At 45.8% G+C, this 20,056-nt stretch overlaps 1 protein-coding gene across 1 annotated transcript in view; it reads left to right on the top strand.

Moving 5' to 3' along the window:
* VWA3B (von Willebrand factor A domain containing 3B) overlaps nt 1–20,056 on the top strand; it is a 214,155-nt gene that overhangs the window by 26,861 nt on the left and 167,238 nt on the right. The window contains exons 6-8 of the mRNA XM_049696472.1: nt 456–615; nt 7,455–7,624; nt 19,558–19,673. Of these exons, the coding sequence (XP_049552429.1) occupies nt 456–615; nt 7,455–7,624; nt 19,558–19,673 (446 nt within the window). The remainder of the gene's footprint in view (nt 1–455; nt 616–7,454; nt 7,625–19,557; nt 19,674–20,056) is intronic.

Here is a 20,056-nt window from a genome sequence, read left to right as displayed (position 1 = left end):
ACATTAAAAATTTTTTATTGAAATATAGTTGATTTACAATGTGGTGTTAGTTTCAGGTATACAGCAAAGTGATTCAGTTTTATATATGTATATACATATATTCCTTTTTAGATTCTTTTCCATTATAGGTTATTACAAGATATTGAGTGTAGTTCCCTGTGCACGTTCCTCAGTAATTTTAATGCAATTGTTGATGTTCGAATTTTTGAGATTTTTAAATTCTCCTGTAAGCATTGTTTTTCCCAGTCAGTACAGCTTATGGAAGGTCATAGTGCTTTGGAAACCTGCCTTAAACAGCTCGCCTGTTTTCTCGGTAACTTTGAGAGGGCTGGGAGCTGTGTTTTCTTTCTCTCAGCTCTGGTGACATTGGGTGTCTTGCTGCTCGTAGCTGTGAGACTGAGGGCTGACAGCTACATCGACCACTGCCAGTGACAGCCCCATGCGGTCCCTTTCAGGGTTTCTCAAGAACCTGTGAAATGGCAGGAAGGTGCTGTTCCTGTGACTGCACAGTCCATAGCCGCTGCCATCAGCTGGATTGAGAAATCGCCTTTTGAGCTGGCTGTGAGCCAGACTAGCCGCTTAGACGCTCTGCTGGAGGCGGGGAAAGACGAATCGGTAAGTGTGTGTCTGTGTCTGCTTCCCATGTCACGAAGGTGGCTTTGCGCTTACTTCTTCCCACTCAGTATCCGCGTACTGCCTTCCAGCCGAGCTTGGCCCTTCCAATTGCATCCCACAGAGACTGCATCCTTGGCATTCAAGAGCCCCAGCAGTCTTAATCCTGTTCACCTCTGAATTTGGAACCAATTGATAAATAGGTGACAGGCCCCAGATGGGGATCAAAAGAGCATCTCTGGTGATGGCAGGGCTGGACCAACCAAAATGAGACTCTAACGCCTGAGCCTGGCTGGGCTTCCCCTCGGGGGCGTCACTGGGGCCGCAGGGCAGGCCCTCATTTCGCCGCTGCCAGGAGAGCCACGTGCTGCTCACAGCCCCCGAGCATCGAGAAAGGAAGGGAGTGAGGCCGTGAGTGTGCACCTCTAATGCTTCAGTTCCACTCTTGCTCTCCTGGCAATTAGATAAACCCATCTCTTATGGGAGGAGAGGTTGGAAGACTCGTCACTGAACCTTGAGGATGAGGAAATAGGGTTTCCCAGCATCCATGCTCTGAATCTTTCCCAGTTCCTCTTCTTCACAGATGGGTCCATCGTGTGCTTTCCAAGGTGAAGTGTATCCCAGTCAGTGTGTCATCCATTCCTGAATGCTGATGCATTCACATAAGCTTTTTGATAGGGACCTTTCGGATATAAAGCTTTACCTGGAAGAAGTGATTCACTGGTGGTGTTTTATATCTCTTTTAGCCACAAGAGTGTGTGTTTTTGTGAGCAGCTCTAATGGTGGGACTGTTAAGGGTAGTGACAGGCTAGAGAGGAAGTACTCTGGGCACATGAGGTCCTTAGGCCAGCCTTACTCCCCAGGTAGGGATAGGTCTGCTTTCTTTTGGGATACAGATGCTTAACTAATCCTTACTAATTGATTAATATTAATTAATACTTAATTGCTTCTTCCACTCTGGAATCCCGGGGGTTCTGCAGGTTTCAAGCTTTACTCTGCCGCATTAACAAGTCCTTTCTTGGGCAAGGTGGCCATGTGCTGGCACCTTCAAAGGAGAGCTCCCAGTGGTCACCAGACTGTGTTTATTCATACTGAGGGTGATGGTTTGAAATTGGAAACATACTGTTTATCCTCAGAAACCCAGAGGAACAAATGTTTCCCATTAAAGAAGAATGAAATGCAAGCAACTTTGTTCTTTGGCCTTTTAAGTTTGTTTTAACATCTGTAAAAATTCAAATGTCTGGACACCTTAATAAGCATTCAAGAAATGGAATATTTCACAGGCTCTTGGACGTGTGCGTGTGTGTGTGTGTGTGCGCGCGTGCGTGTGTGCGTGTGTGTGCACGTGTGCGCGCGTACATGGGTGCTCTCCTTCTTTGTCTGTTTACCTGACTCCCCGGTCATAGGTGGCTCTGGCAACCTGACCTGACTGCAAGATTTCCTGGTGACCTTGACTTTCTGTTTTACTTCCCTCTGGTTTGTATGTCTCCTTTCTCTGGGGGGTTTTCCCTAGCCCAGGGAATGTGTAACAATTTAGTGAGTTCCAGGGAAGTTCTGTAGAAGAGGAATAACCAAGAAAGAAGCTTCCAGGCACTGGTCATCAAATGTCACGCGAAAACTCTTGAGAAGAGACCACGGGGTATGAAAGATGCTAAACATATTCAGACCATGGTATTCTCCACCCAGAGCTTATATCTGGCTGTGGTCCTGAGGAAGAGTTTAGTAAATGCAACTGCCTCACATATAAAAATGCCATGCTCTGTGTCTTACGAGGAGTAAAGAAAAGCATGCATGGGGACTTCCCTGGCAGTCCAGTGATTAAGACTCCATGCTTCCACTGCAGGGGGCATGGGTCTGATCCCTGGTTGGGGAACTAAGATCCTGCATATCTTGCGGAGCGGCCAAAAGCAACCCCAGAAAAGCATGCATGTGTTAGGGGTGGGGAGAGAAACGGTTCCCATAAAGACCCGCTGCTCTGCCCTGAGCCCCTCACGTCCACCCCAGTGAGTTTCCAGTTGGTCCATGTGGCTGCAGTTTGCTATGAACGGAAAGGATTTAAAGTTAAGAAGTGTCTTGAACAGTAAATCTAAAACCCCAGCCTTTTCCTGCTCACGATAACCTGCTTTGAGTTTTCATCTCCCTCCGTGAGTGGATCCTGAGAGGAAGCAAGAAAGTGGGTATTGTCTTGTGTTCAAAGATTAACAGGGAAGTGGGTTTTTGTACCCATTCCACGTGAAGAGGGAGGGCTGACTGATGGGCTTGGTTACAATGGAGGAGGATGCCCAGAGCCCACTGGCCTCCAGGACTGGTCTTTGTAACCATGGGTGGGCCAGGAAGGTTTACCAGAGACAGATGACAGAGCATGAGCCTTCAGGTCCAGGAAGAGCCTGGGCAGAGTGTGGGGTCTGTTTAAATCGTGTATCTCATAGTGGCACACGAAGAGCACTGTTGATGGATGAATTACTGGTGTACCCTGTAAAAAAGAACCTGGTGCATGGGAAGGGCAGCCCTTGGAGTATTGAGGAGGTGTTTAGAGGGGCTGGTGTTGCCTTCAGAGCCCAGGCATGTGTCTGGCACAGGGTTTCTACTCTGCAGCGTCCTCTGGTCTCTGGATGCGGCTTTTGGAAGTTGGTAGCTTCCCTGGCCTTTTTGAGGAGGGGTGCTGTGTCAGGGGGCCCTGGATGGCCAGCTGACCCAGGACGAGAAGGGTCCTTAGGAAAGAGATGGCTGTTTACCCAAAGCCCCAATTCCCAGCTACCTAAGGGAGGGACCTGCCTTCTGCTTTCAACGGCACCTGTATTTCTCCTTGTGTTCTCTCATCCTCTCTTCCATTTACTCGATAGACACAAATTTGTTTACTTGTTTTTAAAAAAGTCATATTCACTGAGAGACTAAGTGGGTGAATTAGAGGCAGACCCCCATGATTCCATAAGGAACCTTCACCACTGAACAGTGAGCCGAAGGCCTGGCCACGTCAGTCATGACCCTGGCATTTCATTTTCTTCCTTGCTGCGGCTCAGACAGGCATCCCATCTTTTCATCTTTGCCTTAGCATTACCTAGCAATGGCAGTGCCTAGCATGGGCTCGATAAATGTTTGTTGAACAGTGAAGGAATAGAAAGGAAATAATGTCAATATTCTTGAGATTGGGGGTTAGATGTGGATCCAAGAGATTCCTATCCCCAAGCTATGGTACGGATCTGAGTTTTTTTGAATTGAAGGGAGGTGGTCTGCATGGGACCAGGTGGGTGAATTTGCTGAGCCTTGTATGCTGTGATGGGGATGTAGGGTTGGAATAGGGATCCTGAAGCCCAGGAGGCCGGAACATTGGTGGTGGTCAACGGTGTTAGGAGAAATCTGAGAAGGGAGCTGGGGCAAGGGGCAGTCACCACCTTGGGTGGGTGGGGCGGTCAGAAAATCCAAATGGGCTGAACCAGGGAGGGCGGCCACAGGCACAGGGAAGATCTGGAAGTTAGATCCAAGCTCTGGAGTTGGTCAACACTGTTGTAATGGTCAAAGTTACATGAAGGAGAAGACAGAATTTGCTGGACCTCTCACTGCTGTTCCGGTTGACTTTCATTTTTGTTTCCTAGCAAAGTGGGAATTTTTACACCCAGAGGCCTTGGGAGCTTCTGACAGGCTGGAGCAGATGGCGGGCAGAGTGGAAGCAGCTGCTCCCAGTTTGGTTCTTCTTTTCCCCAAAACCCATGGCTGGGAAGATGGCAAGACCTCCTTGGTCAGGCGGATTGCAGGTTACCTTGGGAAGCTGCAGAACATGTGGCCCGACAGAATAAGACATATCAAGTGAAAACATAAAGGCTCCAACCTATTTTACGTAGTATAAAGTGGCAAGAGTTTTTGAGTCATGGTTAAATAGCTGCATGGAACCCAAATATTTTCTATGTCTGGTGTTATCAAATTCGGTACAAATCAGCATTTAAGGTGATGCTGGTCAGTGAAGAAGCTGCTCCAGGTCCCCTTGCCCTCAAGGAGCACAGAGGTCCTGGTTAAGGAGTGAGGATTCCCATGAGGGTAATTCCCTTGAGCCAGACAACCTCCTGGACCCAACTTTGGGTCAGTGGTAGTGAGATTGGGGGTAGGAGCCTTGGATGCTGTGGGGACCAAGAAAATGAAAACAGTGCCCACCCCTGGCCACCTTCTTGTCGCATGATCTCGCCTCTCCAGTTCTGGGATTCACCATCATCTCTCACACGTGAGGACCAGTCTTGCCATGATGAGCTGACAGAGTGCAGTGGCTGAAAAAAGCAAGGACAGAAGTTTGTGAGGTCGGGCAGGCTGGGTTCACTGGCTGCTCACCCGGGTCAAATAACCTGTCCAGGCCTCAGTGTCTTCATCTGTAAACTGGGCATGATAACAAGAATTCAAATTTATGTTAGCTTATCATCCCCAATAGCAGATGACCTCAAAGCCATTTCACTTTCAAAGGCATTTTGCCAAATTTGGGGGGATAGTAGCAGGTAGCATATTTATCGTCCTCTTTGTTTTTCTAAATGTCATTATGCGAGCAGAAAGGAGAGGCAGAAAGGCAGTGTGCAGATGGTGGTGAGGTAGCTGGTCTCTGGGAAAGCATACCCCTGGAAATCTGGAGCACAGATAACTGAGAGTGGACCGAAAACACAGGCAACTAAGAAGCTGAGTAAGGACCTTAGTGAATAGTGAATAACCCCATAGCCTTAATTAATGAAGGAAAGGAAATCCTGACTCACTGCTGGCTATAGCAATTTCTAGTTTGCTGAAGTCTCGAGGGAAAAAACATCTCTGCGTGAGGATTTCAGGCTCTTGGGTTATTGCCAGAGCAAAGAAGCTGTCTCCACAGCATGCGGTGGAGACAGAGGGAGTCAGAAGCTGCCGACAGACCAGCCAGAGTTGTTTGTCCTCACTCACTTCCCTGTTGATCTACCAAACCCTAGAATATACTCCCTGGGTCTGTTCCCCTGTCTTGAGCCATGTGTGTTCTTAGACCCTCTGAGAGGATGAAGCTGTCCTCATGCTAAACTTGGGCACCAACACAGCTGGAAAACTAGTAACTGCAGCTCACTGGAGCCTATTCAAGACGTCTTACAGAAGGTAATGTCTAACACCGGGAAGAGAACAACATAGAATGCATTTTCTGGAAGAACAGTATTAGTTGTATAATTAGGAATCTGGAGAACACTTTCTTCCTCCTGTCAGTGTGTTTTCTGCTTCTCAGGTGACTGACTGGGAGAAATGTACAACCTTCCTCAGTCTTTACCTCCCATGAGGTACTTCTGAAAATCAGGGACTTTGTGATGAAGGGCCTGAGAGAGAGAGTCATGGGGGCAGGAAGACTCTTTGTACCCAGCCTGGGGAGGAATGTTGCTGAAGTAGGCTGGGCTCAGCTCCCACCCCGGCGGTCTCCTAACTCCCAGCCTGGCCCCTCTGCCACCCTCTCCCCACCTGCCTTCTTGGGCACAGCCTGCCCCCTGCTGCCACAGACGGGGTGTCCTAAGCAGCTGGGAGCTGACCCTCAGTCCACCTCTCTCTGGGCCAGGTAGCTTTAAGTCCCAGCTTTGAAGGCGAGGTGAGGTAATTGACTGTTTACCGTCAGCTAACTGGGGATGTGTGATTAGAAGCTCATGAATCCTAAAGGGCTGGTGACATCTGTTTATCCCTTAAAACACAATACAGGGACTCCCCTGGTGGTCCAGTGGCTAAGACTCCCCTCTCCCAATGCAGGGGCCCACACTTGGTCCCTGGTCAGGGAACTAGATCCCACATGCATGCCGCAACTAAGAGTTTGCATGCCGCAACTAAGACCCGGCGCAGCCAAATATATAAATATTTAAAAAATACAGTGTATTTGCTGGGGGTTTCTGCCCCGTTATCTGTGGAGACAGTCACTTAGGCTGCTGTTAGGGGCAGGTTTAGATGATGTGTGTTCCTGGCTCTACCTGTGGTTTTACTTTCTGTGATTAATGCACATACATAAGCGTATGCCATCTTGTTGAAGCTCAGTCATGAAGTCAGCTGCATAATCTCCCTTTTCACAAGTGAAGAAACTGAACCTAAACCACTTGCCCGAGGTTACAGAACTCCTCAGTGGCAGGGGAGACCCTTAGAGCAGTGTGGTTAAGGGTGAGGCCCAGTGGATGGCATTGACATCTTTACATTAAGCAGGGCATCGTCTCCTACCTGGGTGAGGTATGCATCTCCCAGGTTCCTGGTTTAAAGCTGGTGTGTGTGTGTGTGTGTGTGTGTGTGTGTGTGTGTGTGTGTGTGTGTGTGTGTGTGTGTGTGTGTGTGTGTGTGTGTGTGTGTGTGTGTGTGTGTGTGTGTGTGTTTCCTGACTCCTGGCCTGGCGTGGCTCCTGACTGGCCGTGTGAAGGCAGGACAACCTCACCTCCCCAGGCGAGTGTGTGTCCCGGAGGTGAGACCAGCTGGGAATATGCCCTCCTTGCCACACGCAGCCTCAGACTGAGGATGCCTGAGCCGGCCCTGCAGAATTCTGGCACCGCCATAGGGAATTGCTAATAAGCTTCCTGCCCCCAGTGGCCAGCCGACACTTCCTTCATTCGTGGACTTGCATAACTTATTCGTGGGCTCGGAGGAAGCTCTTCTCCAAATCCACCAACCATATCCTTCCCATGCAAAGCCTGACACTTCTTAGCACCGGGCCTTGAATATCTTACTTCCTGACTTTGGCCCCAACACATCGTCATGAAACATTGAGCGGTGCTGCTCTTCTTTCTGCCCGCTTATTTTTTTAAAGAGGCAGGTTTATAGAGAGTATATTGCCGATGAGTCTGGTTCACGGCTAGGGTGCCTCAGGGAAATAAACTGTTGGTGTCACTGTTCTGCAGGTTGAATCCATTTATTACTTTGTGGTGGGGGATGTTCCAGAGGAATCCAAGGAGCTTCTCCTTCAGGGGGCTTTGGAGGTCCCATATCCTGTCTGCACGGTGTCCTTCAATGCCAGACGAGAGGGCACGACAGCTTTCTTAAAGGATCTGAGTGCCAAGACCCGAAGCAGGTAGGCAGAAAAGGTGCTCTGGGAAGACTGCGAGCGAGCTGCGTGCTTGCCTGTAGTCGACAGTGGGTCTTGATTCCTAGCGGTCTTCCTGACCAGTCAGTTGCTGTGTTCTCCTCTTTCCAGTAGTCTTTAGTCTCCATTCACCTTTGCTCCTCTACCTGGCATTAATCTTGACTTTTTTTTCTGACGCTTTGACATTTTGGGGTCTTGCTGACCCTGGACAGACTGCGCCTCCCAGGTTAGCTGATTCGTAAAGACGGTAAAAGACTCACCCGGGACGGAATGCACCTTTTATGTGCAAACTAACAAATCCAGCCCACACTCTCAATCCAGGCTCTCGTACCCTAAACACTGTCTGTCCCCTGTCCCAGTCACCCCAGGGCCAGGTACCAGACAGCTCAGGACAGCCCCTACACTCCAGCACCCGCTGAAATCATTCAAACTAGCCAATCCTAAGCCTGCTTACTCTGCCTCACCCATTTCTTTCTGCAGGATCCACAAGAAAGACTTGCCCATGTTTTCCCCTTGTTCTCTCTGCTTCCTGACCAAACCTGGGGCTTCCCTGTGTGGCCCTGTGTGGTGTGGCATGCCCCCATCTCTTTGGAAAAATATTAGTCAGTTCTGGCTGCCACAAGAAAACACCACAGACTGGGTGGCTTAAATGACATATTTATTTCTCACAATTCTGAAGGCTGGGAAGTCCAAGATCAAGGTGCTAGCAGATTCTGTTTCTGGTGAGAAATCTCTTTCTCTCTTGTAGGCAGCTGCCCTCTTGCTGTGTCCTTCCATCCTTCCGTGGAGGACAGAGAGAGACAGAGAGACAGAGACAGAGAGAGAGAGAGAGGGAGACACAGACAGACAGACAGAGAGAGAGGGCATGTAAACTCTTCGGTGTCTCTTCTTAAAAGGATACCAGTCCTATTGGATCAGGGCCCCACCCCTATGACCTCATTTAACCTTAATTACCTTCTTATAAGTCCTGTCTCCAAATACAATCCCATTGAAGATTAAGGCTTCAACACAGATATTTGGGGAGGTGATGGGCGGGGGCACAATTCACTCCATAGCAGAAACTGTGAGTGGCAAACTATCTTTTCTTTTTTTTAACATCTTTATTGGAGTATAATTGCTTTACAATGGTGTGTTAGTTTCTGCTTTATAACAAAGTGAATCAGCTATACATATACATATATTCCCGTATCTCCTCCCTCTTGCGTCTCCCTCCCACCCTCCCTATCCCACCCCTCTAGGTGGGCACAAAGCACTGAGCTGATCTCCCTGTGCTATGGGGCTTCTTCCCACCAGCTATCTGTTTTACATTTGGTAGTATATATAAGTCCATGCCACTCTCTCACTTCATCCCAGCTTACCCCTCCCCCTCCCCGTATCCTCAAATCCATTCTCTACTTCTGCATCCTTATTCCTGTCCTGCCCCTAGGTTCTTAAGAACCTTTTTTTTTTAGATTCCATATATATGTATTAGCATATGGTTTTTGTTTTCCTCTTTCTGACTTACTTCACTCTGTATGACAAACTGTAGGTTCATCCACCTCACTACAAATAACTCAATTAAGTTTCTTTTTTATGGCTGAGTAATATTCCATTGTATATATGTACCACATCTTCTTTATCCATTCATCTGTTGATAGACACTTAGGTTGCTTCCATGTCCTGGCTCTTGTAAATAGAGCTGCAGTGAACACTGTGGTACATGACTTTTTGAATTACGGTTTTCTCAGGGTATATGCCCAGTAGTGGGATTGCTGGATCATATGGTAGTTCTATTTTTAGTTTCTTAAGGAACCTCCATACTGTTCTCCATAGTGGCTGTATTAATTTACATTCCCACCAACAGTGCAAGAGGGTTCCCTTTTCTCCACACCCTCTCCAGCATTTATTGTTTGTAGATTATTTGATGATGGCCATTCTGACCGGTGTGAGGTGATACCTCACTGTAGTTTTGATTTGCATTTCTCTAATGATTACTGATGTCGAGCATTGTTTCATGTGTTTGTTGGTGATCTGTATATCTTGTTTGGAAGAATGTCTGTTTAGGTCTTCTACCCATTTTTGGATTGGGTTGTTTGTTTTTTGGATGTTGAGTTGCATGAGCTGCTTGTAAATTTTGGAGGTTAATCCTTTGTCAGTTGCTTCATTTGCAAATATTTTCTCCCATTCTGAGGGTTGTCTATTTGTCTTGTTTAAGGTTTCCTTTGCTGTGCAAAAGCTTTTAAGTTACATTAGGTCCCATTTGTTTATTTTTGTTTTTATTTCCATTTCTCTAGGAGGTGGGTCAAAAAGGATCTTGCTGTGATTTATGTCCTAGAGTGTTCTGCCTAGGTTTTCCTCTAAGAGTTTGATAGTGTCTGGCCTTACATTTAGGTCTTTAATCCATTTGGAGTTTATTTTTGTGTATGGTGTTAGGGGGTGTTCTGATTTCATTCTTTTCCATGTAGCTGTCCAGTTTTCCCAGCACCACTTATTGAAGAGGCTGTCTTTTCTCCATTGTTATAGTCTTGCCTCCTTTATCAAAAATAAGGTGACCATATCTGTGTGGGTTTATCTCTGGGCTTTCTATCCTGTTTCGTTAATCTGTATTTCTGTTTTTGTGCCGGTACCATACTGTCTTGATTACTGTAGCTTTGTAGTATAGTCTGAAGTCAGGGAGCCTGATTCCTCCAGCTCTGTTTTTCTTTCTCAGGATTGCTTTGCTATTCGGGGTCTTTTGTGTTTCCATACAAATTGTGAAATTATTTGTTCTAGTTCTGTGAAAAATGCCACTGGTAGTTTGTTAGGGATTGCATTGAATCTGTACACTGCTTTGGGTAGTATAGTCATTTTCACAATGTTGATTCTTCCAATCCAGGAACATGGTATATCTCTCCATCTGTTTGTATCATCTTCGATTTCTTTCATCAGTGTCTTATGGTTTTCTGCATACAGGTCTTTTGTCTCCAGAGGTAGGTTTATTCCTAGTTATTTTATTCTTTTTGTTGCCATGGTAAATGGGAGTGTTTCCTTCATTTCTGTTTCAGACTTTTCATCATTAGTGTATAGGAATGCAAGAGATTTCTGTACATTAATTTTGTATCCTGCTACTTTACCAAATTCATTAATTAACTCTAGTAGTTTTCTGGTAGCATCTTTAGGATTCTCTATGTATAGTATCATGTCATCTGCAAACAGTGACAGCTTTACTTCTTCTTTTCCGATTTGGATTCCTTTTATTTCTTTTTCTTGTCTGATTGCTGTGGAGAAAACTTCCAAAACTATGTTGAATAACAGTGGTGAGAGTGGGCAACCTTGTCTTGTTCCTGATCTTAGTGGAAATGCTTTCAGTTTTTCACCATGCGAACGATATTGGCTGTGGGTTTGTCATATATGGGCTTTATTATGTTGAGGTAAATTCCCTCTCTGCCTACTTTCTGGAGGGTTTTTATCATAAATGGGTGTTGAATTTTGTCAAAAGCTTTTTCTGCATTTATTGAGATGATCATATGGTTTTTCTCCTTCAGTTTGTTAATATGGTGTATCACATTGATTGATTTGCATATATTGAAGAATCCTTGCATTCTTGGGATAAACCCCACTTTATCATGGTGTATGATCCTTTTAATGGGCTGTTGGATTCTGTTTGCTAGTATTTTGTTGAGGATTTTTGCATCTGTTTTCATCAGTGATACTGCCTGTGGTTTTCTTTCTTTGGGACATCTTTGTCTGGTTTTGGTATCAGGCTCATGGTGGCCTCGTAGAATGAGTTTGGGAGTGTTCCTCCCTCTGCTATGTTTTGGAAAAGTTTGAGAAGGAGAGGTGTTAACTCTTCTCTAAATGTTTGATAGAATTCACCTGTGAAGCCATCTGGTCCTGGGTTTTTTTTTTGTTGAATGATTTTTTTTTTTTTTTTTTTTTGTGGTATGCAGGCCTCTCACTGTTGCGGCCTCTCCTGTTGCGGAGCACAGGCTCCGGTTGCGCAGGCTCAGTGGCCATGGCTCATGGGCCTAGCCACTCCGCGGCATGTGGGATTCTCCCTGACTGGGGCACGAACCCATGTCCCCTGCATCGGCAGGCGGACTCTCAACCCTTGCCACCAGGGAAGCCCTGTTGAATGATTTTTAATCATTGTCTCAATTTCAGTGCTTGTGATTGGTCTGTTTACATTTTCTATTTCTTCCTGGTTCAGACTCAGAAGGTTGTACTTTTCTAAGAATTTGTCCAATTCTTCCAGGTTGTCCATTTTATCGGCATACAGTTGCTTGTAGTAATCTCTCATGATCCTTTGTATTTCTGCAGTGTCAGTTGTTACTTTCCTTTTTCATTTCTAATTCTACTGATTTATTTCTTCTCCTTTTTCTTGATGAGTCTGGCTAATGGTTTATCAATTTTGTTTATCTTCTCAAAGAACCAGCTTTTAGTTTTATTGATCTTTGCTATTGTTTACTTCATTTCTTTTTCATTTATTTCTGATCTGATCTTTATGATTTCTTTCCTTCTGCTAACTTTGGGGTTTTTTTGTTCTTCTTTCTCTGGTTGCTTTAGGTGTAAGATTAGGTTGTTTATTTGAGATGTTTCTTGTTACTTAAGGTAGGATTATATTGCTATAAACTTCCCTCTCAGAGCTGCTTTTCCTCCATCCCATAGGTTTTGGGTTGTCGTGTTTTCATTGTCATTTTTCTCTAGCTATTTTTTGATTTCCTCTTTGATTTCTTCAATGATGTCTTGGTTATTAAGTAGTGTATTGTTTAGCCTCCATGTGTTTCTATTTTTTACAGATTTTTCCCTGTAATTGGTATCTAGTCTCAAGGCATTGTGGTCAGAAATGATACTTGATACGATTTCAATTTTGTTACATTTACCAAGGCTTGATTTGTGACCCAAGGTATGATCTATCCTGGAGAATGTTCCATGAGCACTTGAGAAGATAGTGTATTCTGTTGTCTTTGGATGGAATGTCCTATAAATATCAATTAAGTCCGTCGTGTTTAATGTGTCATTTAAAGCTTGTGTTTCCTTATTTATTTTCATTTTGGATGATCTGTCCATTGGTGAAAGTGGGGTGTTAAAGTCCCCTACTATGATTGTGTTACTGTCGATTTCCCCTTTTATGGCTGTTAGTATTTGCCTTATGTATTGAGGTGCTCCTATGTTGGGTGCATAAATATTTACAATTGTTATATCTTCTTCTTGAATTGATCCCTTGATCATTATGTAGTCTCCTTCTTTGTCTCTTGTAATAGTCTTTATTTTAAAGTCTATTTTATCTGATATGAGTACTGCTACTCCAGCTTTCTTTTGATTTCCATTTGCATGGAATATCTTTTTCCATCCCCTCACTTTCCATCTGTATGTGTCTCTAGGTCTGAAGTGGGTCTCTTGTAGACAGCATATATACGGGTCTTGTTTTTGTATCCATTCAGCCAGTCTATGTGTTTTGGTTGGAGCATTTAATCCATTTACATTTAAGGTAATTACCGATATGTATGTTCCTATTACCATTTTCTTAACTGTTTTAGGTTTGTTATTCTAGGTCTTTTCCTTCTTTTGTGTTTCCTGCCTAGAGAAGTTTCTTTAGCATTTGTTGTAAAGCTGGTTTTGTGGTGCTGAATTTTTGCTTATCTGTAAAGGTTTTAACTTCTCCGTGGAATGTGAGTGAGATTCTTGCTGGGTAGTGTAATCTTGGTTGTAGGTTCTTCCCTTTCATCACTTAAAATATGTCCTGCCACTCCCTTCTGGCTTGCAGAGTTTCTGCTTAAAGATTAGCTCTTAACCTTATGGGGATTCCCTTGTATGTTGTTTATTGTTTTTCCCTTGCTGCTTTTAATATTTTTTCTCTGTATTTAATTTTTGATAGTTTGATATGTCTTGGCATGTTTCTCCTTGGATTTATCCTGTTTGGGACTCTGCACTTCCTGGACTTGATTGACTATTTCCTTTCCCATATTAGGGAGGTTTTCAAGTATAATCTCTTCAAGTATTTTATCAGTCCCTTTCTTTTTCTCTTCTTTTCTGGTACCCCTATAATTCAAATGTTGGTGTGTTTAATGTTGTCCCAGAGGTCTCTGAGACTGTCCTCAATTCTCTTCATTATTTTTCTTTATTCTGCTCTGCAGTAGTTATTTCCACTCTTTTATTTTCCAGATCACTTATCCGTTCTTCTGCCTCAGTTATTCTGCTATTGATTCCTTCTAGAGAATTTTTAATTTCATTTATTGTGTTGTTCATCATTGTTTGTTAGCTTTTCATTCTTCTAGGTCCTTGTTAAACATTTCTTCTATTTTCTCCTTTCTATTTCCAAGATTTTGGATCATCTTTACTGTTATTACTGTGTGTTCTTTTTCAGGTAGACTTCCTGTTTCCTCTTCATTTGTTTGGTCTGGTGGGTTTTTACCTTACTTCTTCATCTGCTGTGTGTTTCTCTGTCTTCTCATTTTACTTAACTTACTGTGTTTGGGGTCTCCTTTTCACAGGCTGCAGGTCTGTAGTTCCCGTTGTTTTTAGTGTCTGCCCCCAGTGGCTAAGGTTGGTTCAGTGGGTTGTGTAGGCTTCCTGGTGGAGGGGACTAGTGCCTGTGTTCTCGTGGATGAGGCTGGATCTTGTCTTACTAGTGGGCAGGACCGCATCCAGTGGTGTGTTTTCGGGTGTCTGTGACATTATTACGATTTTAGGCAGCCTCTCTGCTAATCGGTGGGGTTGTGTTCCTGTCTTGCTAGTTGTTTGGCATAGGGTGTCCAGCACTGTAGCTTGCTGGTCATTGAGTGGAGCTGGGTCTTAGCGTTGAGATGGAGATCTCTGGGAGAGCTTTCGCTGTTTGATATTCCATGAAGCCAGGAGGTCTCTGGTGGACCAATGTCCTGAACGCAGCTCTCCTACCTCAGAGGCACAGGCCTGACACCTGGCTGGAGCACCAAGCCCCTGTCAACCACATGGCTCAGAAGAGAAGGGAGAAAAATAGAAATAAATAAAATAAAATAAAGTTATTAAAATAAAATATTTTAAAAAATTATTTAAAAAAATTAAAATGTAATTTAAAAAAAGAAAGAAAGAAGAGAGCAACCAAACCAAGAAACAAATCCACCAATGATAAGTGCGAAAAACTATACTAAAAAAAAAAACGGACAGACAGAACCCTAGGACAAATTGTAAAAGCAAAGCTATACAGACAAAATCACACAAGGAAGCATACACATACACACTCACAGAAAGAGAAAAAGGAAAAAAAATACATATATATATATTTCGAAAGAAAAAGGAAGAGCAACCAAATCAATAAACAAATCTACCAGTGATAATAAACTCTAAATATTAAACTAAGATAAACATAAAACCAGGAACAAATTAGATGCAGGAAGCAAACCCCAAGTCTACAATTGCTCCCAAAGTCCACCACCTCAATTTTGGGATGATTCGTTGTCTATTCAGGTATTCCACAGATGCAGGGTACATCAAGTTGATTGTGGAGATTTAATCTGCTGCTCCTGAGGCTGCTGGGAGAGATTTCCTTTTCTCTTCTTTGTTCGCACAACTCCTGGGGTTCAGCTTTGGATTTGGCCCCGCCTCTGCGTGTAGGTCACCTGAGGGCATCTGTTGTTGGCTCAGACAGGACAGAGTTAAAGAAGCAGCTGATTCGGGGGCTCTGGCTCACTCAGGCTGGGGGGAGGTAGGGGTACGGATGTGGGGTGAGCCTGCGGCGGCAGAGGCCAGCATGACGTTGCACCAGCCTGAAGCGTGCCATGTGTTCTCCCAGGGAAGTTGTCCCTGGATCATGGGACCCTGGCAGTGGCGGGCTGCACAGGCTCCTGGGAGGGGAGCTGTGGAGAGTGACCTGTGCTCACACACAGGCTTCTTGGTGGCGGTAGCAGCAGCCTTAGCGTCTCATGCCCGTCTCTGCGGTCCACGCTGATAGCCGTGGCTCGCCCCTGTCTCTGGAGCTCATTTAGGCGGTGCTCTGAATCCCCTCTCCTCACGCACCTGTAACAATGTTCTCTTGCCTCTTCGGCAGCTCCAGACTTTTCCCTGGACTCCCTCCCGGCTAGCCGTGGTGCACTAACCCGCTTCAGGCTGTGTTCCCGCAGCCAACCCCAGTCCTCTCCCTGGGATCCGACCTCTGAAGCCCGAGCCTCAGCTCCCAGCCCCCACCCGCCCCGGCGGGTGAGCAGACAAGCCTCTTGGGCTGGTGAGTGCTGGTCGGCACCGATCCTCTGTGCGGCAATCTCTCTGCTTTGCCCTCCGCACCCTTGTTGCTGCGCTCTCCTCTGCGGCTCTGAAGCTTCCCCCCTCCACCACCGAAGCTTCCCCCCTCCGCCCGCGAAGGGGCTTCCTAGTGTGTGGAAACCTTTCCTCCTTCACAGCTCCCTCCCAGAGGTGCAGGTCCCATCCCTATTCTTTTGTCTCTGTTTTTCCTTTTTTCTTTTGCCCTACCCAGGTACGTGGGGAGTTTCTCGCCTTTTGGGAAGTCTGAGGTCTTCTGCAAGCATTCAGTAGGTGTTCTGCAGGAGTTGTTCCACGTGTAGATGTATTTCTGGTGTATCTGTGGGGAGGAAGGTGATCTCCACGTCTTACTCCTCCGCCATCTTGAAGGTCTCCTTGTAAACTATCTTTTCAATGGTAGCTGTCTCCTGATCTGTTGGCCTCACTATACCTGAATAATAATAATAATACCTACATTTCAAAACAACCCCGTCTGTGCATGTGAGAGAGTTTGTGTCTCTTGTAGAGAGAGACCAGCTCCTTATGTGGTAACAAGGAGAATGGCTGAGTTCTTTCCTAAGTCAGCCTGTCTAAAATGGGTAAAATGCCCACTCTTGAGCATTTGTTCTCAAATTTAGCTGCTCATCATATTGGCCTGGGAGACGTGGGCTTCACCTTGCAGGCTGATTTTGCACAGTAGAGGGGAGTCTGGGAATATGCAGTTAGGCTTTCACTTTGCAAAGCCTTTCACTACCTAGGAATCTTGATTAAAATGCAGATATCTTGACCACGGTCCCAGAGATTCTGATTTTCAGGGTCTAGGGAGGAACAGGGATATGCATTTTTAACAGCATCCCTGGTGATTCTGAAGACCAGTGCTCTGGCTTCTCATAAAGCACTTTGAAATCTTTTAACAGCAGGTGCTTGGCTTCAATTCTGGGCTCTTGAAACCCCCAAATACAGAAGGGGCTCACTGCCCCCACTTTTGCTAGTGGAGAGAGAAAAACCCAGCTGGCGGGGCCACCTTTCTTGCTGGTCCTCTACTCAGCTCATGTGGGACACTCTCTGGGAAGGTGAGAGGCCAGGGAGTAATTTAACACGGGAGAAGCTGCAGTTCAGCCCCTGACTTTCAGGTCATGCTCCGTGGAGAGCAGATTCTGCAGAAGAGGACGGGGTACACCCGGGCCCTTCTGTCCCTCCTCTAGTCCTGGGAAGTGAGGCCAACCCACGACCAGCAGTGCCCCTGCCCGCTCTGCTACCTGCCAGCCCACCTCCTCCCGGGGGTCCTGGATGGTCTCAGTGCATCTTTTGCTGTTGAGCCCCAGCTGAAGAGCAGTTATTATCAAACTGTAAAGGGCGCGTCCTGAGCATTTCAGCTTGCAGGGAGGCTGGACTCTGTGTCCCCCGGTGCCTGAGGCTGTGTCTGGACAGAGCCACCAGCTCTCAGACACAGCGCTACACTCCTCAGACTCTCCAAAGAGCCTGACTTAATCGTGATTTGCTTTCTGCACAAGCGAGGCTGTATTAGCCAGAGGAAATGTCTGCCCTGTTCTTCAGAGTAGAAAATTCTGGGCAAAGGCCTTGGCACTCAGAGTGTGAGGCCTGTCAGGACAAACCTCGATCATCCCCCCGTCTGTCCTGCAGGGAGGTCGTAGTGAGACAGGTGGGGACCTGGGACCCTTTACTGCAGTGCCTGCAGCTGGACAAACGTCTCCTCCAGCAACAGAATACAGAGGAACTACAAGGGACTAAAAATAACTGCATGCATGGGTAGTCGGGGCAAATTATGAACAATAAAATACAAAAAGGCCAAAACCCAGCTGCTATTTCTGAGGGCCTGGGAGCAAAAGCAGGGTCCTGAGCATGATCCCTGTGCACAGCACCACCAAGGGGATGGGCAGACCACCTAAGCCCCCCCCTCCAGCCCCACCCACTGATCCGCCTCCACCTTCACTGCTTAGCGAGGGAACCTGCTACTTGTTTTCATGCCCTTGTGCTGCAGCAAGAGTACCAATAAAGCCTTGCCTGAATTTCTCTGGCCTCTTTTATCAATTTCTATTGATTAAAGAGTCTGAGAGCCCAGGTTGGTAACAATGGGACGAAGGAAACTGGGCATTTCTGTTTTGGAGGAAGCCCCTGCTTTCATTGTCCCAGTGTCACCTGAAACCCTTTAGAAATAGATGAGACTGAGGCCTTCTATGGCCCAGGCAAGGCCCACAGACCTCTCCCGCCATCTGCCCATCCTTCTGTCCATCCCAGCTCATGTTTCAGGGTTCTTTTTGCGTCATGAGTGGCGATAGGCAGGGATGGTACTCTTGAGAGGCCGGAGGAGCATTACTCAGAGATCTCCTCTGCCATCTGAAAGAAATTTCCTGCTATTACTGATTTTTTGGATTCCAGACAACTGGCTTTGAGGGTGCGATTTAGCCCATCATCACCTGGAACACTACACCAGTGCTTAAAAAAATTTTTTTAAATTGAAATACAGTTGATTTCCAATGGTGTGTTAGTTTCAGGTATACGGCAAAGTGATTCAGTTTTCTACACATGTATGTGTATATATGTATACATGTGTATATATATATATTCTTTTTTAGATTCTTTTCCATTATAGGTTATTACAAGATATTGAGTATAGTTCCCTGTGCTATACAGTAGGTCCTTGTTGGTTATTTTATATACAGTAGTGTACATATTTTAATCCCAAACTCCTAATTTATGCCTCCCCCCCTTCCCCCTTTGGTCACTACAAGTTTGTCTTCTATGCTATGAGTCTGTTTCTGTTTTGTGAATAAGTTCATTTGTATCTTTTTTTTAGATTCCACGTATAAGTGATATCATATGATATTTGTCTTTGGCTCACTTCACTTTGTATGATAATGTCTAGATCCATCCATGTTGCTGCAAATGGCATTATTTCATTCTTTTTTATGGCTGAGGAATATTCCATTGTATATATACACACATCTTCTTTATCCATTCCTCTGTCAGTGGACACTTAGGTTGCTTCCATGTCTTGACTGTTGTGAATAGTGCTGCTGTGAACATTGGTACATGAGTGCTTTTTTAGCTTCAAGCTGCTTATGAATCCCCTGGGGATCTTGTTAAAGTGCATATTCTGACTCAGCAGATCAGGTGGGGCCCGGGGAATGTGCATCCCTAGCCAGCTCCCAGGTGCTGCTCCTAGGACCACACTCTGAGAGGCTGCCTTAAAAACGTGCCCACACTGAGTTCTTTTCATTAGTGCTGATGCTCAGGTCCTGGGGAGGTGTGTATTTGCCAAGTGAAAGTTGACTGAAGCCCCTCAGCAGTGGGCAGATGAGCCAACGCTGCCTCTTGTCACCAGCTTCCAACAGTGAACCCGCAGGGCTCTGGGCACTGTTGGGCCCCTCATTAGCCTCTGGGCTTGTCCAAACTGTGTTTACATGATTGAACCCTGGGAACAAAAGGATAAGTCTAAGCACAGGGTATCATTTTTCCAGGGTCGATAAATACCATTTGGTTGAGCTAAGTATCCTCTAATGAACAGAAGAGTCATCAGTTAAAATCCCAGTGGCTCCGCAATTCTCTGGTGCCTTCCACCTTCCTGTCTTTTATTTGTGGGAATTGACAAGGCACAGGGAAAAGCAGTGAACACTTGGAAGATGCCTAGCACCACAGAAGAGCAAGTTCCCAGTCTTGGGAGGATGAATAGATAATGCGCAGATACCACTTACTAGCCTGATGTGGCCTATCTCTTCCTGTTTCAGATTCCATGCATTTGCAGAGAGAACAGAGTGCGTGGAACTTCCTGCCTTCCCCATTAAGGATGGCGGCAGTGTAATTACTTGGATTTCAAGGAAACTGAAAGGAAAACTCCCTCCAGGTACCTGGGATGGAAAAGAAACAGTGTACTTTATGTCTTAATAACTTCAGATGATCCCTAGCCTTAGCTCTAGGGCGGGACTCACCATACCTTTTGTATTATTCCTGTGGTGCAAGGGCAGAGTTCATGGATGTTAGTGGGGAATTTGGCAGCCTGGCAACCAGGCATAAGTGTATTACCTAGGGAAGTGGCCTCAGTGAGATGTGTTTCCTAACTTGGGAAACTTCTGGAGACCTGGCCCCAGGCGTGTCAGCGCACTCTTAGTTCTTGGCAAGGCAGAGCTGCTCTGTTGCCCAGGTTGGCTGGAAGCTGTAGCGAGGATGCCCTCACTTCTCGTGGGTTTTCTGTTGCTTCCCCATCAGTGATGGCGGTGTTTCTAGATG

Source organism: Orcinus orca, chromosome 13 (genome assembly GCF_937001465.1).
Source record: "Orcinus orca chromosome 13, mOrcOrc1.1, whole genome shotgun sequence".
Classification (NCBI taxonomy): Eukaryota; Metazoa; Chordata; class Mammalia; order Artiodactyla; family Delphinidae; genus Orcinus; species Orcinus orca.
Note: the sequence above shows the minus strand (reverse complement) of the source record. Positions and strands in the feature narration are given on the sequence as shown.